Source organism: Cuculus canorus, chromosome 4 (assembly GCF_017976375.1).
Source record: "Cuculus canorus isolate bCucCan1 chromosome 4, bCucCan1.pri, whole genome shotgun sequence".
Lineage (NCBI taxonomy): Eukaryota > Metazoa > Chordata > Aves > Cuculiformes > Cuculidae > Cuculus > Cuculus canorus.
In genome coordinates this window covers 62,051,588-62,065,446 of record NC_071404.1, presented here as the reverse complement: position 1 = coordinate 62,065,446, position 13,859 = coordinate 62,051,588, and the positions used below count along the sequence as shown (strand labels likewise).

Genomic DNA, 13,859 nt, shown 5'->3' with positions numbered 1-13,859 from the left:
AATTAGTATGGATCAATTTCTTAATACTTGTAATACTACCTTAGAGAGGCCATGGCAAAAGTTACTTATCCATTTTTAACATATTAAAGTGTCTTTAAGTATCTTAGGTTTGGGAAGAGCACACGTTGTACTGCCTTTGACAGGGCACTGATGGTGTCCTGTGTCTGATGACAGCTTATCACAAGCAAGTATTTGACTTCTAGCGTGAGAGGAAGAAGTGCTTGTAGCTAAACAGTAAAAATGGAAGCTATAAAATAGTCCTTGTGCCCTAAATTTGAAAATCATTGCATGTTTTCTGGGGAGGGTGCATCCAAAATAATCTCAAAATGCATTTCAGAAAGATAAGCCATAGCTGTATTTTAGGTTCATTGCCTGAAAAATTAAGATACCTTTAGGTTCTAGGCTATAATAGCGTCAGTGAGCATTTTATGGTTAATGTACAAGAATAAGAAGTAACTTTTTAAGTGCAAAAAAGACAAAGGCTGAACTACTTCCTGGCTAAACTCCGTGTCTGCTGGCAAGTATACGTGTATGTCTTCTCATCGCCTTCTATTTCCAAGCTATTCTCTTCCAAATCTTCATGAAGACACGTTCTGCTCTATTTAGATACAGTCTGTTAAAAAATTCTTAAATTCACCACCATCTCTAAGCAGCAGCTTCATTGTTAGCTAGTGTGCTTCTGCACGGTGTCCTCTGGAATTTTATCCTCCGAAGTCAACTGTCACATTTTTCCCAGCCCTCCTATTCCAAATGTTCCTCCACAGGATGTTGCGATAAGGAAGGCTTTTGAAGGTGGCAGAAAGGTCAAATGGACCTTGCTAAGGAAATACTGGCAGTTGCTTCGTGGAGCAGAAAACACCATCATCAACACAAATCATAGAATCATCTAATGGTTTGAGTTGGAAGGGACCTTAAAGATCATCAAGTTCCAACCCTCCTCCCATGGGCAGGGACACCTCCCCACTAGATCAGGCTACCCAATCTAGCCTTGAATGCTTGTCCATGTACTCCCATTTATTAAAGCAACATCAGCTCATTATCCAGGAGTAGCTGTACGTACTTAGGGGCACTTAGTTTCTGTGAGGATACAAGTAGGGGATGCAAAGCCATCAGCAGCTCTTTGCAGCAGGGTTGGATCTTTGGCTCAAAAGTCTGCAGTGCACAGGAGCTTTCACACTCACCTTTGCCAGGGGGAGGGAATTGCCACAGGGTCATTGTCATATTAAATAGCTACGGCTCTGACATGTGGCTGAGAGATGACCTCCCATCAAGTCACGAAGTTCAAGATGGGCCCCCTTGCTTTCTGAGCTTCCCCTCAAACAGGAGCTTAGGTGCAGCTGAATCTATCTCTAGTCCCAGATTTGATCAATGGTTTACGACTAAAGAATTATATCATATGGGTATATGTGTAGCCACCAGTCAGAATTAGTGTCATCCGTGAGAGGGTCCTCAGAGACTGTCACCCACAGAATTAGTACTTCTGCCAGTGAGCCCAAGCAGGCTGTTACCAAAGCAGTTTAGAAAGTTCCTTGGTGCCTGTCAGAGAGACAATTTTTCAATGCTGAAGTGGTAAGTGATTTAATTAAAATGACAGATTAAACCAAGTTTGCGGTTGCCATTGATAAATTCACTTGCTATAGCATTAGAAGATTGTAAGTGATCATATATATATATGAAGTAACAGCTGAAACTTGAGTTAGCAGTGATTTTCCTAGAGGGAACATCCAACAAAGTCGGAGGCAAGCAATTCTTACCCAAAACGTGTCCGTTCTTGGGGAGAAAGAGAGGTCCAGGCCTGTTGACCCGTCTGTCAGGTAAGGAGGTCATTTTTTCTCTTCCAAAGAAAAGGTTTTCAGGTGCCAATTTTTGAAAACTCTGTTGAGGTGGGACTAAATCAACTAGTATGTAGTGATTGGCCCTTTGCAAAACCACTTGTGTCATCAGAAACAGGGACTTGGTGGTTCGCCACGCCTTCAGGGAGTTCAGTATAGTTGTATGACGTGGGAACAAAAAGGGGGATTGACTCAAAGTCAGAATGGTGTGTCAGCATGTGGAAAGATCAGAGCATCCTGTGTGCTGAAGTCACTAAAAAGCCAGCTGAAAATTGAGGTAACTCATTACCTGTACCAGCACAGCATTGAGGTTAGGCAGTATTCAAGGAAGATAGTCAAAGCTACCATTGTGATGAAGGACTGTTATGGTAAACAGTCTAGAAGCTGATGGATGTATTTTGTGAGCACTTCTTTGTTTTTTCCTTTTGGTGAAAGCAGAGAAAGGGCCATTAATTTCTTTCTAAATGCATCACATGCAAATACTAGGAAGGAAGATCCATTTAAGTTTCCAAACAAGCTGACAAAAAGTGTCGATGTTAACTGGACATGGATAATATGAAGTTTCAATGCTAGCTGAAGACTCCTAGCGTACTGGAGAGGTGAGTTTCCTGCACTGCCTCCCTGTAGTTTATAACAGAGGTGAAAGGCCATAGCAAATTTTAACAGAGTGTGTGTTACATATAGTACCAGAATTACAAAGGAAATTGTCAAATAAATCTTGTTGGTTTTACAGTAATTTTCTTTTCCTGAATGGTGGCGTTAAAAAAACACCACAACCACACCCCAAGCCAGGCAGCTACACACAGACGGTTCTGTCTGAGCTAAGCACAAAGAGGTATAATATAATCTGAAAACACAAATGAAGCCAACAACAAAAATCAGCATTCGAACACCAATTTCAAAACTTTCAAAATAGAGCTTTAATTTCTGGAACAATGAGCAGGAATTCCTGCCCTAAAAAAAACCCAAAATACAACAAACCAAACCCTGCCCCTGAATGCTTACACTAGCAGAACACAATTCCCCAGAATTGCAATGGTTCTTCGCTGTGACGGGTGAAACTTCAACAGTGTCACACTGCTGTTTAAAAGACCTGTGCACATTTTGCATTGGCCTCCATGCTGTAGCACAGCCAAATAGTTGTCAAATAGGAGATTTTCCAGCTTCATCAGAGCTTATTTTCCCCCAAATGCTCTCATGCTATTAACCCATCTTTTTCAGGAAAAATATAAATGGAAAAAAAAGTACTTGAGAGAAAAATGAAGGAAAGCATAGACTTTGTTTCTAAATGCATCACATGCAAATACTAGGGAAGTGAAACCACATAATGTATTTTTGCCCTCATTACTGTTGTGCTTTATTCATTTAAGCATTGGTTGGAAGGGACCTTAAAGAATTTATTTCCTTAGTATTGGCATGATACTTGTTAATTCATAGAATCGTAGAATCCTAGAATAGTTTGTGTTGGAAAGGATTTTAAAGCTCATCCAGTTCCAAACCCCGTACCCCTGCCATGGGCAAGGACACCTCCCACCGGACCAGGTGCTCAGTCTCCATCCACCCTTGCCTTGAACACCTCCAGGGAGGGGCATCCATGACTTCCCATGGCAACCTGTGCCAGTGCCTCACCACCCTTATCATCAAGAATTTCTTCCTAATGTCTAATCTAAACCTTTCCCCTTCCAATTTAAAGCCATTCCCTCTTGCTCTATCATTACATGCTCCTGTAAAATGCCCCTCCCCAGCGTTCTTGTACACTCCCTTCAGGTACTGGAACGTCGCTATAACTTCTCCCCAGAGCCTTCTCTTCTCCAGGCTGAACAGGCCCAACTCTCTCAGCCTGTCCTCGTACGGAAGGTGTTCCAGCCCTGATCATCTTTGTAGCCCTCCTCTGGACCCATTCCAACAGTTCCATATCCTTCCTATATTGACGATTCCAGAACTGGACACAGTACTCCAGATGAAGTCTCACAAGAGAGGAATAGAGGCAGAATCCCCTCCCTCACTCTCTTGCTCACACTTCTTTTGATGCAGCCCAGGATACGGTTGGCCTTCTGGGCTGCGAGCACATATTGCTGGCTCATGTCGAGCTTCTCATCAACCAGCAACCCCAAGTCCTTCTCTGCAGAGCTGCTCTCAATCACATCATCCTCCATCCTGTATTGAAATTGAGGATTACCCTGACCCAAGTGCAGGACCTTGTACTTGGCCTTGTTGAATCTCATGAGGTTCACACAGCCCCACTTCTCCAGCTTGTCCAGGTCCCTCTGGATTACATTGCATCCTTCCGGCATGGCAACTACACCACTCAGCTTGGTGTCATCTGCAAACTTGCTGAGGGTGCTCTCGATCTCACTGTCTATATCATTGACGAAGGTATTGAATTTGCACTCTTCAGTAGCTCTTCTTCTCACGTGTGTGTGAGTCAGTGAATTTGTGAGTTAGGGAATTAATGAAGTATCCAATTACAAAATTAATAAGTTGAAATAGTCTGCTATAAGGGAGTTGATTTGATTGTTGATTTTTACAGTATTCATTTTTACCTCATGAGCTCTTGAGACGAAGTTTGATTCCCAGAGGATGTTGTTATGTAAATCTTAGTGACCCAGAGTGGTACCACTGAAAGGATGGTGAGATATAACAGAAGATGAGTGCTGGAAGCAGAAGCTCAGGCAGGCTGCATGAGGCATCTTGTGACAAACCATTGCCAAAGCTAGCATGTGACAACAGATGGTTGTGAAACCACTTCTAGTACCACTTTCCTTTGGGTCTGACATGGGTTGTGAGGTGCTGTAAAGCAGGTGACACTGCTAGCTTCAGACATGAGCTCATCACTGTGTGCTGGACCTCACGTTCGGGTGACTGCAGAATGAGGGTTGGGGCAGCTTGTCCATGTGGCAATGTACCCTCCAAGTCACAACCCCAGTGCCATTTCCTGTCTGATCAGCCAGCTGAGCGGGCCTGCTCTGCCATGTGATGAGGTCCCTGGCACAGGACGGACGTTGGATGCACAGCCATGGGCAGAGAACATCTATCTCCTTGTACCAGCTGCAGTCGCTTCAGTTTTGGTGAGATGTGAACTCTACCTCTGGTTGTATTTCTAAAAGCTGTGAAATTTTTCCCTAGCACCTGCTCAGCTCCTTTCTCCTCCAGCTTTTATAATTGCAGGGATTTTCCTTTCATCTGAGTCCTTCCAGTTTGTGGGAAGGAGGGAAGGTTTGGAGGAAAGGTGCTCTTCCATTGAACCAGCTGAGGAAAAAGCAAAGATTCAGACACAGAAGCCCTTCTCTGCATCTGAAACAAAACACTGTTGAACCTCTGAGGTTGTTTCACTGCCTCTTGAAAAGGGGTAGTGAGACCAGGGCTTTGGAGACAGGCCACTGGACACCCTCCTCCGCCAGGCAGCCCCCCTGACAAGCACAGTGGTGGGTTTACAGCAGATGCTTAGTAAAGAAACGCATTTCTCACCACTGAAGATGATGGGTTTTGTGCAATCAGAGGCATGAAGCAGTGTGTTGAGGAAGGCAGCTTTGCTCATTCACAGTAGTGTTTTGTTTCATCGAGTTGCTTCAGATGGTACGGAGAACAGGTGGGAACGTTTGCATAAAATCATGCAATGAATCATGGAACGGTCTGGGTTAGAAGGGACCTTAAAGATCATCCAGTTCCAACCCTCTGCCATGGGCAGGGACACCTCCCTCTGGGTCAGGTTGTTCAAAGCCCCATCCAGCCTGGCCTTGGAACACCTCCAGGGACTGGGCAGCCATGACTTCTCTAGGCAACCTGTCCAGTGCCTCACCACCCTCACAGTAAAATATTTCTTCCTAATATCTAATTTAAATCTCTCCTCTTTCAGCTTAAAACCATTACCCCTAACCATTATCCTATCTCAGCACTCCCTGATAAAGAGCCCCTCACCAGTTTTCCTATAGCCCTGCCTTTAAGTACTGGAAGGTTGTTATAAGGTCTCCCTGCAGCCTTCTCTTCTCTATTCTGAGCAATGCCAACTCTCTCTGCCTGTCCTCATATGAGAGGTGCTCCATCCCTCTGATCATCTTTGTGGCCCTTCTCTGGATCTGCTCCAACAGATCCGTAACCTTCCTGTGCTGGAAAATGAAATAAACAAGTTTCTGGTTGCCACTTCTCTGCAAAGTACAAGACGGACTCTGCAATTTATATTTTTGTCTTTGAAGAGAAAAGCAAAAATGTGTTCTGGGAGGTTTATTTAATCTGTGCTCCTGAATCTTCATTGAAATTGCATTTACTGTAATGCATGTTAAATCCGTGAGTATTAATTTTGACTGATTTTTTCCATTGTCTGATTGGAAATAGTCTTTTATTCTTACAATGTGGAAAAGGGTTTGGTTTGAATAGCATGTTTCCTTTCTTCCTAGCTATGGAGAAGTGTTGCTCTTAGTTATCTTGCTTTGACTGAGAGGTGTGCTTTGTGGTCAGTTGCCTGGCTTCCAGCAGTTCTGCTTCTACCCACCTAAAGAAGATTTTTTCATGATTTTTTTGTCCAAATTAATTGCCAAGTGAAGGGAATGAGCTGAGGTGGGTGTTAATGGTGGCATTTTCTCATCTTGACAAATGCCAGTTACGCTTATATGCACCAGGATTGCAGGTAGAAGTGGGCTGCTTTTCTGGGGAAGAAAAGCACTTGCAGGGCATGGTTGCTTGGACCGTCAGTGCCACCCCAGCTCTGAATAGAGGACAAACTGTTAAAATCTTTAAAACGACGCTGATGGGGCTTTTTTTTTTTTTTTTTTTTTTAATGTGGTATCTCCCGTACAAACTTTCCTTTTCCCTCCCTCCACAACACACTCCCAGGCTCACTGGCGTTTTGCACATGCCTAGGCTAGCCAGCAGGTGGGATGTCAGATGTCTCCTCTTCTAGGAAGCATCCACTGATCTACAACTTTTTACAAACCTCAATTCCCATGGTTCCTTGTGAGCGTGAGCTTGGCTAAGGGTCAGCCAGGCAGCCCTGGCAACGCATTTCCAAATGACAGGGTCAATGGAGCAGGGACAGCTGCAGATAAACTTTGGAGCTGTTGGAAGCCAAGGGGAGATTCTGGGCTCACTGTTATCACAGCAGTTGTCATGTTTTAGCCCCAGCCAGCAACTAAACACAGTCTGGTGGGATGGGGTAGAGAATCAGAGGACTAAAAGTGAAAACCCTCCTGGGTTGAGATAAAGATAGTTTAATAGGCAAAGAAAAAGCTGCACATGCAAGCAAAGCAAAACAAGGAACTCATTCATGACTTCCCATCAGCAGGCAGGTGCTCAGCCATCTCCATGAAAGCAGGGCTCCATTATGTGAATGGTTACTTGGGAAAACAAACACCATGGCTCTAAACATTCCCTCCTCTCTTTCTTCTTTCTGCAGCTTTAAATGCTGAGCATGACATCATGTGGTCCATATCCCCTCACACAGTCAGGCTCAGCTGCCCTGGCTGTGTTCCTCGCAGCAGCTTGTGCATCCCCAGCCTGCTTGCTGATGGAGTGGGATGGGATGAGAAGCAGAAAAGGCCTGGACTTTGTGTAAGGGCTGCCTGGCAGTAAGGAAAACATCCCAATATCTATCAACACTGTTTCCAGCACAAATCCACTACTTAGCCCTGTGCTAGCTATTATAAAGAAAATTAACTCTACCAGAGCCAAACCTGCACAGCAGAGCTGTGGGAAAAAGATAGGATTTTTCCATCAGCGCTGCATGTTGGATGCCTTGAACTTGCATTGCTCCTGGCAAGCTGCCTCTTGGACCCACTCTATGCATGCTCTGTGCATCACACTGAGAAATAGAAACCAGTATGTCCCGGTGCCACAGTTTCTCTGTGAAATGTGGAAGTGCTTCCAAAACCAACAGTAACATGCATAGGCTGTGAGTAGGTAAATATTTGGAGCACATTAGTGAAGAAATAGTGTATATTAGTATCTTAGAGAGGGAAATCAATGCATGTATGGTAAGGAATCAGTTAATTTTACAATAACTGGGCTATGTGGCTTGTGACAAGCCCTTAAGGAATCAGCCTAATTTTTATAGAAAGTCTCCACATACAGTATGCTTCAGTTCAGGAATGTAAACCCAAATGCATCTCTAAGAACAAGCACTGAGCACGCACTGCAGATGGAGGAGAGGATTAAAAGCAAAGGTGCATTTCATCCTTGTCTGGGGCTGAATGAAGGAGGATGAGACAGCTGGGGCTGGGTTATCCCCTGGTCATAGGGTCAGGGGCACAGGGAGCCATTCGCTGATGCAGGTGGGTTTAACTCTTGACAGCTTTGATCAGGAGCATCCTGGTTTGCACCCGAGGTGGCAGGCTGGGCACTACACACATGTTTCGGCCACTCTGGAATGCCCGTCACAGCCCCCTTTCACTGCCATGCTACCCAAGCCTGGATGTGAAAGCAAACAGATCTGCACTACCCCTTCATCTGAAGCCTTTTCCCTGAGGAAAGGGTAAGGCACTCTGAGGTCTGGTCTGAGATCTGAGAAGGATGCTTATTCTTTGGAGAAAAATGTGGGGAAAATGTCTATCCCAATGAACACATATCACTCAGAGCTGTTCTCCCCCAAACAACAATCACATGTATATAGAATTAAGGGAAAAGGACCATATATATGCAAACATTTGTTTTTCAAAGATGAATAGCTGTCTGTTGTTTAATTCCAGGAAAATGAGAAAAAAAATAACAAAAAAATGTTGTGCTCTGCACATGTTATCTTGACAGGGTACAACTCCTGACCTCCCCCTCCAGTTACCTCCCACCACTATATCTGGTCACAGCTGGCTTCAAAAAGATCCTCCCTTCAAGAGTGAGAAAGTTCAGTTTCATCTTCCCTTGAGCCAGTCAGTGTAGAGCTCTAGCTGGCAAGGAAACACACGCTGACAAAGGCTGTTCACCAGAAGGTTGGTTCTTTTAAAAGATAGAGTAAGAACTTCTTAGCCTGGGGAGAGTGGGTAATGGAGAAAGCAGAGATTTTTTTTTTTTTTCCTTGCTCAGTGCATAATTTAAAGCAAAATATACAGCATATCCTACTTGCAGAAGTAAGGAAGGCATTTAAAAAGCTATGCACAAAAGTGAGATTGTGGAGAGGTCACTTCTTACTCTGCTTTCTCCTGTTACTAGAATTCTGTAAATGCATTAAAGGAATCTGGCTAGTACTTTGTTCTCTGTTTAAATTGGGTTCTCTCTTGTCTATGTGGATTCTCAAGACAAAATTCCTCTTAGCAGAGCTGCTTAGCTGTGCATGTTTTATGGTAGGCTCTGAGGGGGTGCTGGATGTAACTGCTGTCCTGCCAGAAGCTTGGATGTCAGGTGCTTTTATATGTTGCTGCCTGATGTCCCTCTCTATTTCCTGCCTTTTTCCATGGGGTGTGCTGTTGGTGATAAGAGCATCTCCATGTTGCAATCTTTCTGTTAATGTAGCGAAAAGAGGAGAAAGTATGTGAATGATACTCATGTACAGATTGTTGCGCATTTGTAGAGGTGTAGAAAGTAGAGAGATGTACTGTGTATTGGTCAGCAGAGGGAAGTGCTGGGAGGCAATGCATACTCAGTTCCCTCTGGACACTGATGCTGCCTGTGGCTGCATTCATACTGGGCTTTCCATGCGCTGCTGGGGTGCACTGTGCCCTGAAATGTGGAGTGCAAAATTGTTCCCCACCCCCCGCATCAGCCACTTCATTTTAGTTTCTGTTCTGGCTTCTGAGCTCAGGAGCTACATGGGAGGAGCCTGACCAGCCCCCCTGGTTCTCATCTTTGCCAAAATGCTGTTTTGGAGAAGAAAAAAAATCGGAAGAATCAATCTGTAGCAAAAAAACCCGCAGCAAATAAGAACATACAGTTTATCTTATGGGTTTTCTTTTTCTTTCTCCTTCCTTGTTTTTGTGCATAACTTGAAAAGCTTGGCCTTAGGACAAAACTTACTTTAAATTGTTGTCTGAGAATGTTTTCTGCTGCCTTCTATTTGACAGGGAGAATAGAAGCACAGAGGTATTTAAGGGTTTTTTTACACCTGAGGCTTACTGGTTTTCAAGTTTTACTTGCTTGCTTATCTGCAGGAAGGCAAGGACTGAGGTTCAGACTTGGGACACAGTGTTAAATTTCTGCTTTTATGGCTCTGTACAACAAGAAACTAGAGATACTAGTTTTATACAGTACCTGGCTCATGCGGAGCCTGGCTTCATAAGGAGGAAATGCAAGATCACTGTTGCTTTCCACATGCTTTATACCTATTCTAAAGCATTCTTGTGTGAAATATGCCAAGTCCAACCACTTAAATGTCCAAGTCACTGGCTTTATCTGCAGTTCACTGCCCAGCCCTGCTTGGCACAAGGAAAATGGGCAAACTGTGTCTAATCAGTAACAAAGCCTTTCTGGGGTGGGGAATGTAAATGCCTTGATGATATTTTGAAGACAGAATATGCAAAACCTTTGAAAATACTCAAATGCAGGTAAGATATCGTTACGCCTCACCACCTCCAGTGGCAGCATTGGAGCCAAGGGAGCTGCCTGCTGAAGAGCGATGATGACAAGCTAAGTTAATCATCTGGGGCTCAGACTGTCCATGTTTGATTTTTTGCTTACTGTCCCTTACCCCTCTGGTCTCTTTCAGAACTGGGAATGGCCTCCGCATGTGTCGTGACAATCCAGCCGCAGCAAGGCATGGCTGTGCCTGCCACCTCAAGAGGCTCATGGCAGACAGGGCTGATGGACTGCTGCAGCGACTGTAGTGTCTGTGAGTGACTGGAGCGGTACTGTCTCTCACCTGGCAGTGATGTGCTGTGGTTGGTCCCATATCCTCTCAGGACACTTTTCTCACCTCTACATCTGTGGTGATGTGATAGCTACAGCCATGTAGCCTGGTCCTCCCAGTTCCTTCTCTGGTGCTGGCAGTACCAGATGGGTAGAGCATCGCCCATTGCTGTGTTTCTCCCCTTGCCAGGCTGCTGTGGGATGTTCTGCTTCCCCTGCCTTTGTTGCCAAGTGGCTTTGGACATGGACGAATGTTGCCTGTGTGGGAACAGCGTGGCCATGAGGACCCTCTACCGCACCAGATACAACATCCCGGTCAGTGGTTAACTCTTGCTGCACTGCGAGGCTGAAAGATGATGTGCCCTGGAGGTCTCTCTGTGCACATCAGGGATGAGCATAGGGCAGCAGGGCTTTCCGCTTGCCCTTTAATTTTTTTTTTTCACTTTCATATCTGGCATTATGCTGGGAGCACAGGACAGGGGTTGAGATGCTCCTGACTGCCCTGATACAGGGACTGCTGTCCAACAACCATGTTAATCAGATGCAGCTCTTTTCCAACATCCTTCATTGGGGGCATGTGTCCCGTCTTCAGCTGCCACTGACCACAGTGGCTCGCAGAGCCTTGGCTGTTGCTTCCCCACACCATCACCAGTCTTTGAAAGATAGGAAAGATTTGAGGTAGCTGTGAGCAGATTAACAAATAGATGAAGTCGGTAGCACAGACAAACAGTCGTAATCTTATGCAGGAGACAAGTGGGTATTCATATATAGTACACTTATGAAACAGTTAGTGCTGTCTCCAGTGCAAACTGCAGTGGGGCAGACCAGTTTGCCCAAACTGTCCGTTTCTGTCTGCATTTTCCCCCAAGTCTTAACCTCCAAGGCCAAAAAGGTAAGTAGCTATCTGCACCCTTCAGAAAGGGCTTCCTCTTTCCTCTCCATTGCAGAGGGGCAGGGCAGGGAAGGGGGTGGTAGGTAGGGTGGGATGGGGGACATAGAGGACTTGTGGTGGGGAAGGGGTTTGCCAATCCCTGGAGGCACCCGCCGGTACCAAAGCCTCTGGTTTTTACTGGCTGCTACTTGAGATGCTACAGCCAGCCACAAAACAACGGGCATGAGATATGGGATGTGATTAACCTCGTCTTAGCTGAAACATGGACTTTGGAAAGCCTACATCCCTAACCAATTTTTTCCTGACAGGGGTCCATTTGCTCTGACTTCTGCATCACCATGTGGTGCTCTGTGTGTTCCGTTTGCCAAATTAAAAGAGACATCAACCGGAGGAGGATGATGGGCATACTCTGGTAAGATGAGCATGCTGGAACTGGTTTATAAAGCTGCTGCCACATGCAGCCAAGTGGCTTCCTGCAGTCTAACCTTCTGTGGATGCCTGACAAAAGACACAGCGTTGCTGCAGTGAGAAAATAGAAATGGGTGGGTGACAGGAGTGACATGTCGTGCAGCAAAATGTTGCTGGTAACCTCACACAGGTCAAAGGGGGTGGAACTAGGGGACACATGAAGTGTGGTGAGGCACAGCCCCAGTCCCTGATCCTCCTCTCCTGTCCTGTTGCAGATGCTGCTCTTCACTGTGCCCTGTGGACCTGCTGTAGGCAGGAGTTGCCTGCTGCCCTGGCTATTGGAAAAAGCACCACAGGGGATTTGCCTTGGTTGTGGCTGAGTCCCCCTTCCCTGAGTTACTCCAGCAATAAACAGAAGAGTTTGCTTTTCTACCTCTGTGTGCATGTGTCACCCTTTGCAGCCCCTGAAAGCACCCATCCTCCTCTGTTGCAAGTTAAGAGTTTTTTGATAAAACTCGTATTCAGTTCCATGATAAAGTCTGCTTCACTCACCTTCTGAGCATCCTGCTGACCGCTGCCAGATGACAGTTTGCTCTGAAGTCTGTATTTGAGGTTTCACAAAGTAGATTCTTGCTCATCAAGTTTTATAAAATAAATAATTTAATGGAAAGATACGGCAGCATGTTCAGCTCCAGGGAGAGAGACTGATGTGAAAAAAGATATCCATGGGCATTTATACCTTCACAGACTATTTACCTACACCAGAGATGCACCAAAGTCTGGAAGGACACAGCAGCCACCAGGTCTGCCTTTCTGTGATCACTGCTCAGGTGAGATCCAGGGGTCAGCAGCCCAGAGCAGCTCTTATTGCTCTTCAGAGCAGCTCATCCTCTCTGTATTTTTACCAAATTAATTCTTATTTCAGGTGGTTTAACTGTGCTAGGACTGTATTGGAGTCAACTTCTGGCAGCGCTTAGCCCTCTCTTAAATATCTATATTATACATAACATATCTGCAAATATGCTTAAGATAAGCAAGGCCAACCCGGGAGGGGTTTCTAAAGAAGACTCTGGTCCTGCTCTTTCTCAGTATGAACATTCTTTCCTGTAGGTTTTGTATAGGTTCTTTCCTATAGGTTTTGAAAACGGGATGGGTAGGAGGAATGTGTGTTCTTCCCACTCAGACTCAGAAGATGGCACTGGACAAGCATGTGGGTGGGAACGCTATAATAAGGGTTCTTAAATACCACATTTTACTTTTGTATGTCAATTCTATCAAATCAGCTTTTCCATGAGCATGATCATGTAATTCTTTCTCGTGACAATGAACTCTCACTCCTTTGCACATGCAAGAGAACCGGGTGATCAGGCCCAGTCAACATGGGTTTACAAAAGGCAGATCTTGCCAAACTAACCTGATCACCTTCTATGACAAAATCACTCGACTACTGGATGGGGGAAAGGCTGTGGATGTAGTCTTCTTGGACTTCAGTAAAGCCTTGGACACAGTTTCTCACAGCATTCTGCTGCAGAAACTGTCAGCCTCTGGCCTGGACAGGCGCACACTCTCCTGGGTTGAAAACTGGTTGGATGGCCGGGCCCAGAGAGCGGTGGTCAATGGAGTTAACTCCAGCTGGAGGCCAGTCACAAGTGGAGTTCCTCAGGGCTCAGTACTGGGTCCAGCTCTGTTCAATCTCTTTATCAACGACCTGGATGAAGGCATCGAGTGCACCCTTAGCAAGTTTGCAGATGACACTAAGCTGGGAGGAAGTGTCGATCTGCTGGAGGGTAGGGAGGCTCTGCAAAGGGATCTGAACAGGCTGGACTGCTGGGCCGAGACCAATGGGATGAGGTTTAACAAGGCCAAATGCCGGGTCCTGCACTTGGGGCACAACAACCCTATGCAGCGCTACAGACTGGGGGAAGAATGGCTGGAGAGCTGCACGGAAGAGAAGGACCTGGGGG

The 13,859-nt window shown here is 45.5% G+C and overlaps 1 protein-coding gene across 1 annotated transcript; it reads left to right on the top strand.

Annotated features, from left to right (window-relative positions):
* Positions 1-6,614: 6,614 nt before the first annotated feature.
* On the top strand, positions 6,615-12,682 carry LOC104058087 (placenta-specific gene 8 protein). The gene is made up of 4 exons (XM_009559544.2): positions 6,615-8,746; positions 10,456-10,578; positions 10,786-10,910; positions 11,796-12,682. The coding sequence occupies exons 2-4, from the start codon at positions 10,464-10,466 to the stop codon at positions 11,901-11,903; spliced, it is 348 nt and encodes a 115-aa protein (XP_009557839.2). The 5' UTR covers positions 6,615-8,746; positions 10,456-10,463; the 3' UTR covers positions 11,904-12,682.
* Positions 12,683-13,859: the final 1,177 nt, after the last annotated feature.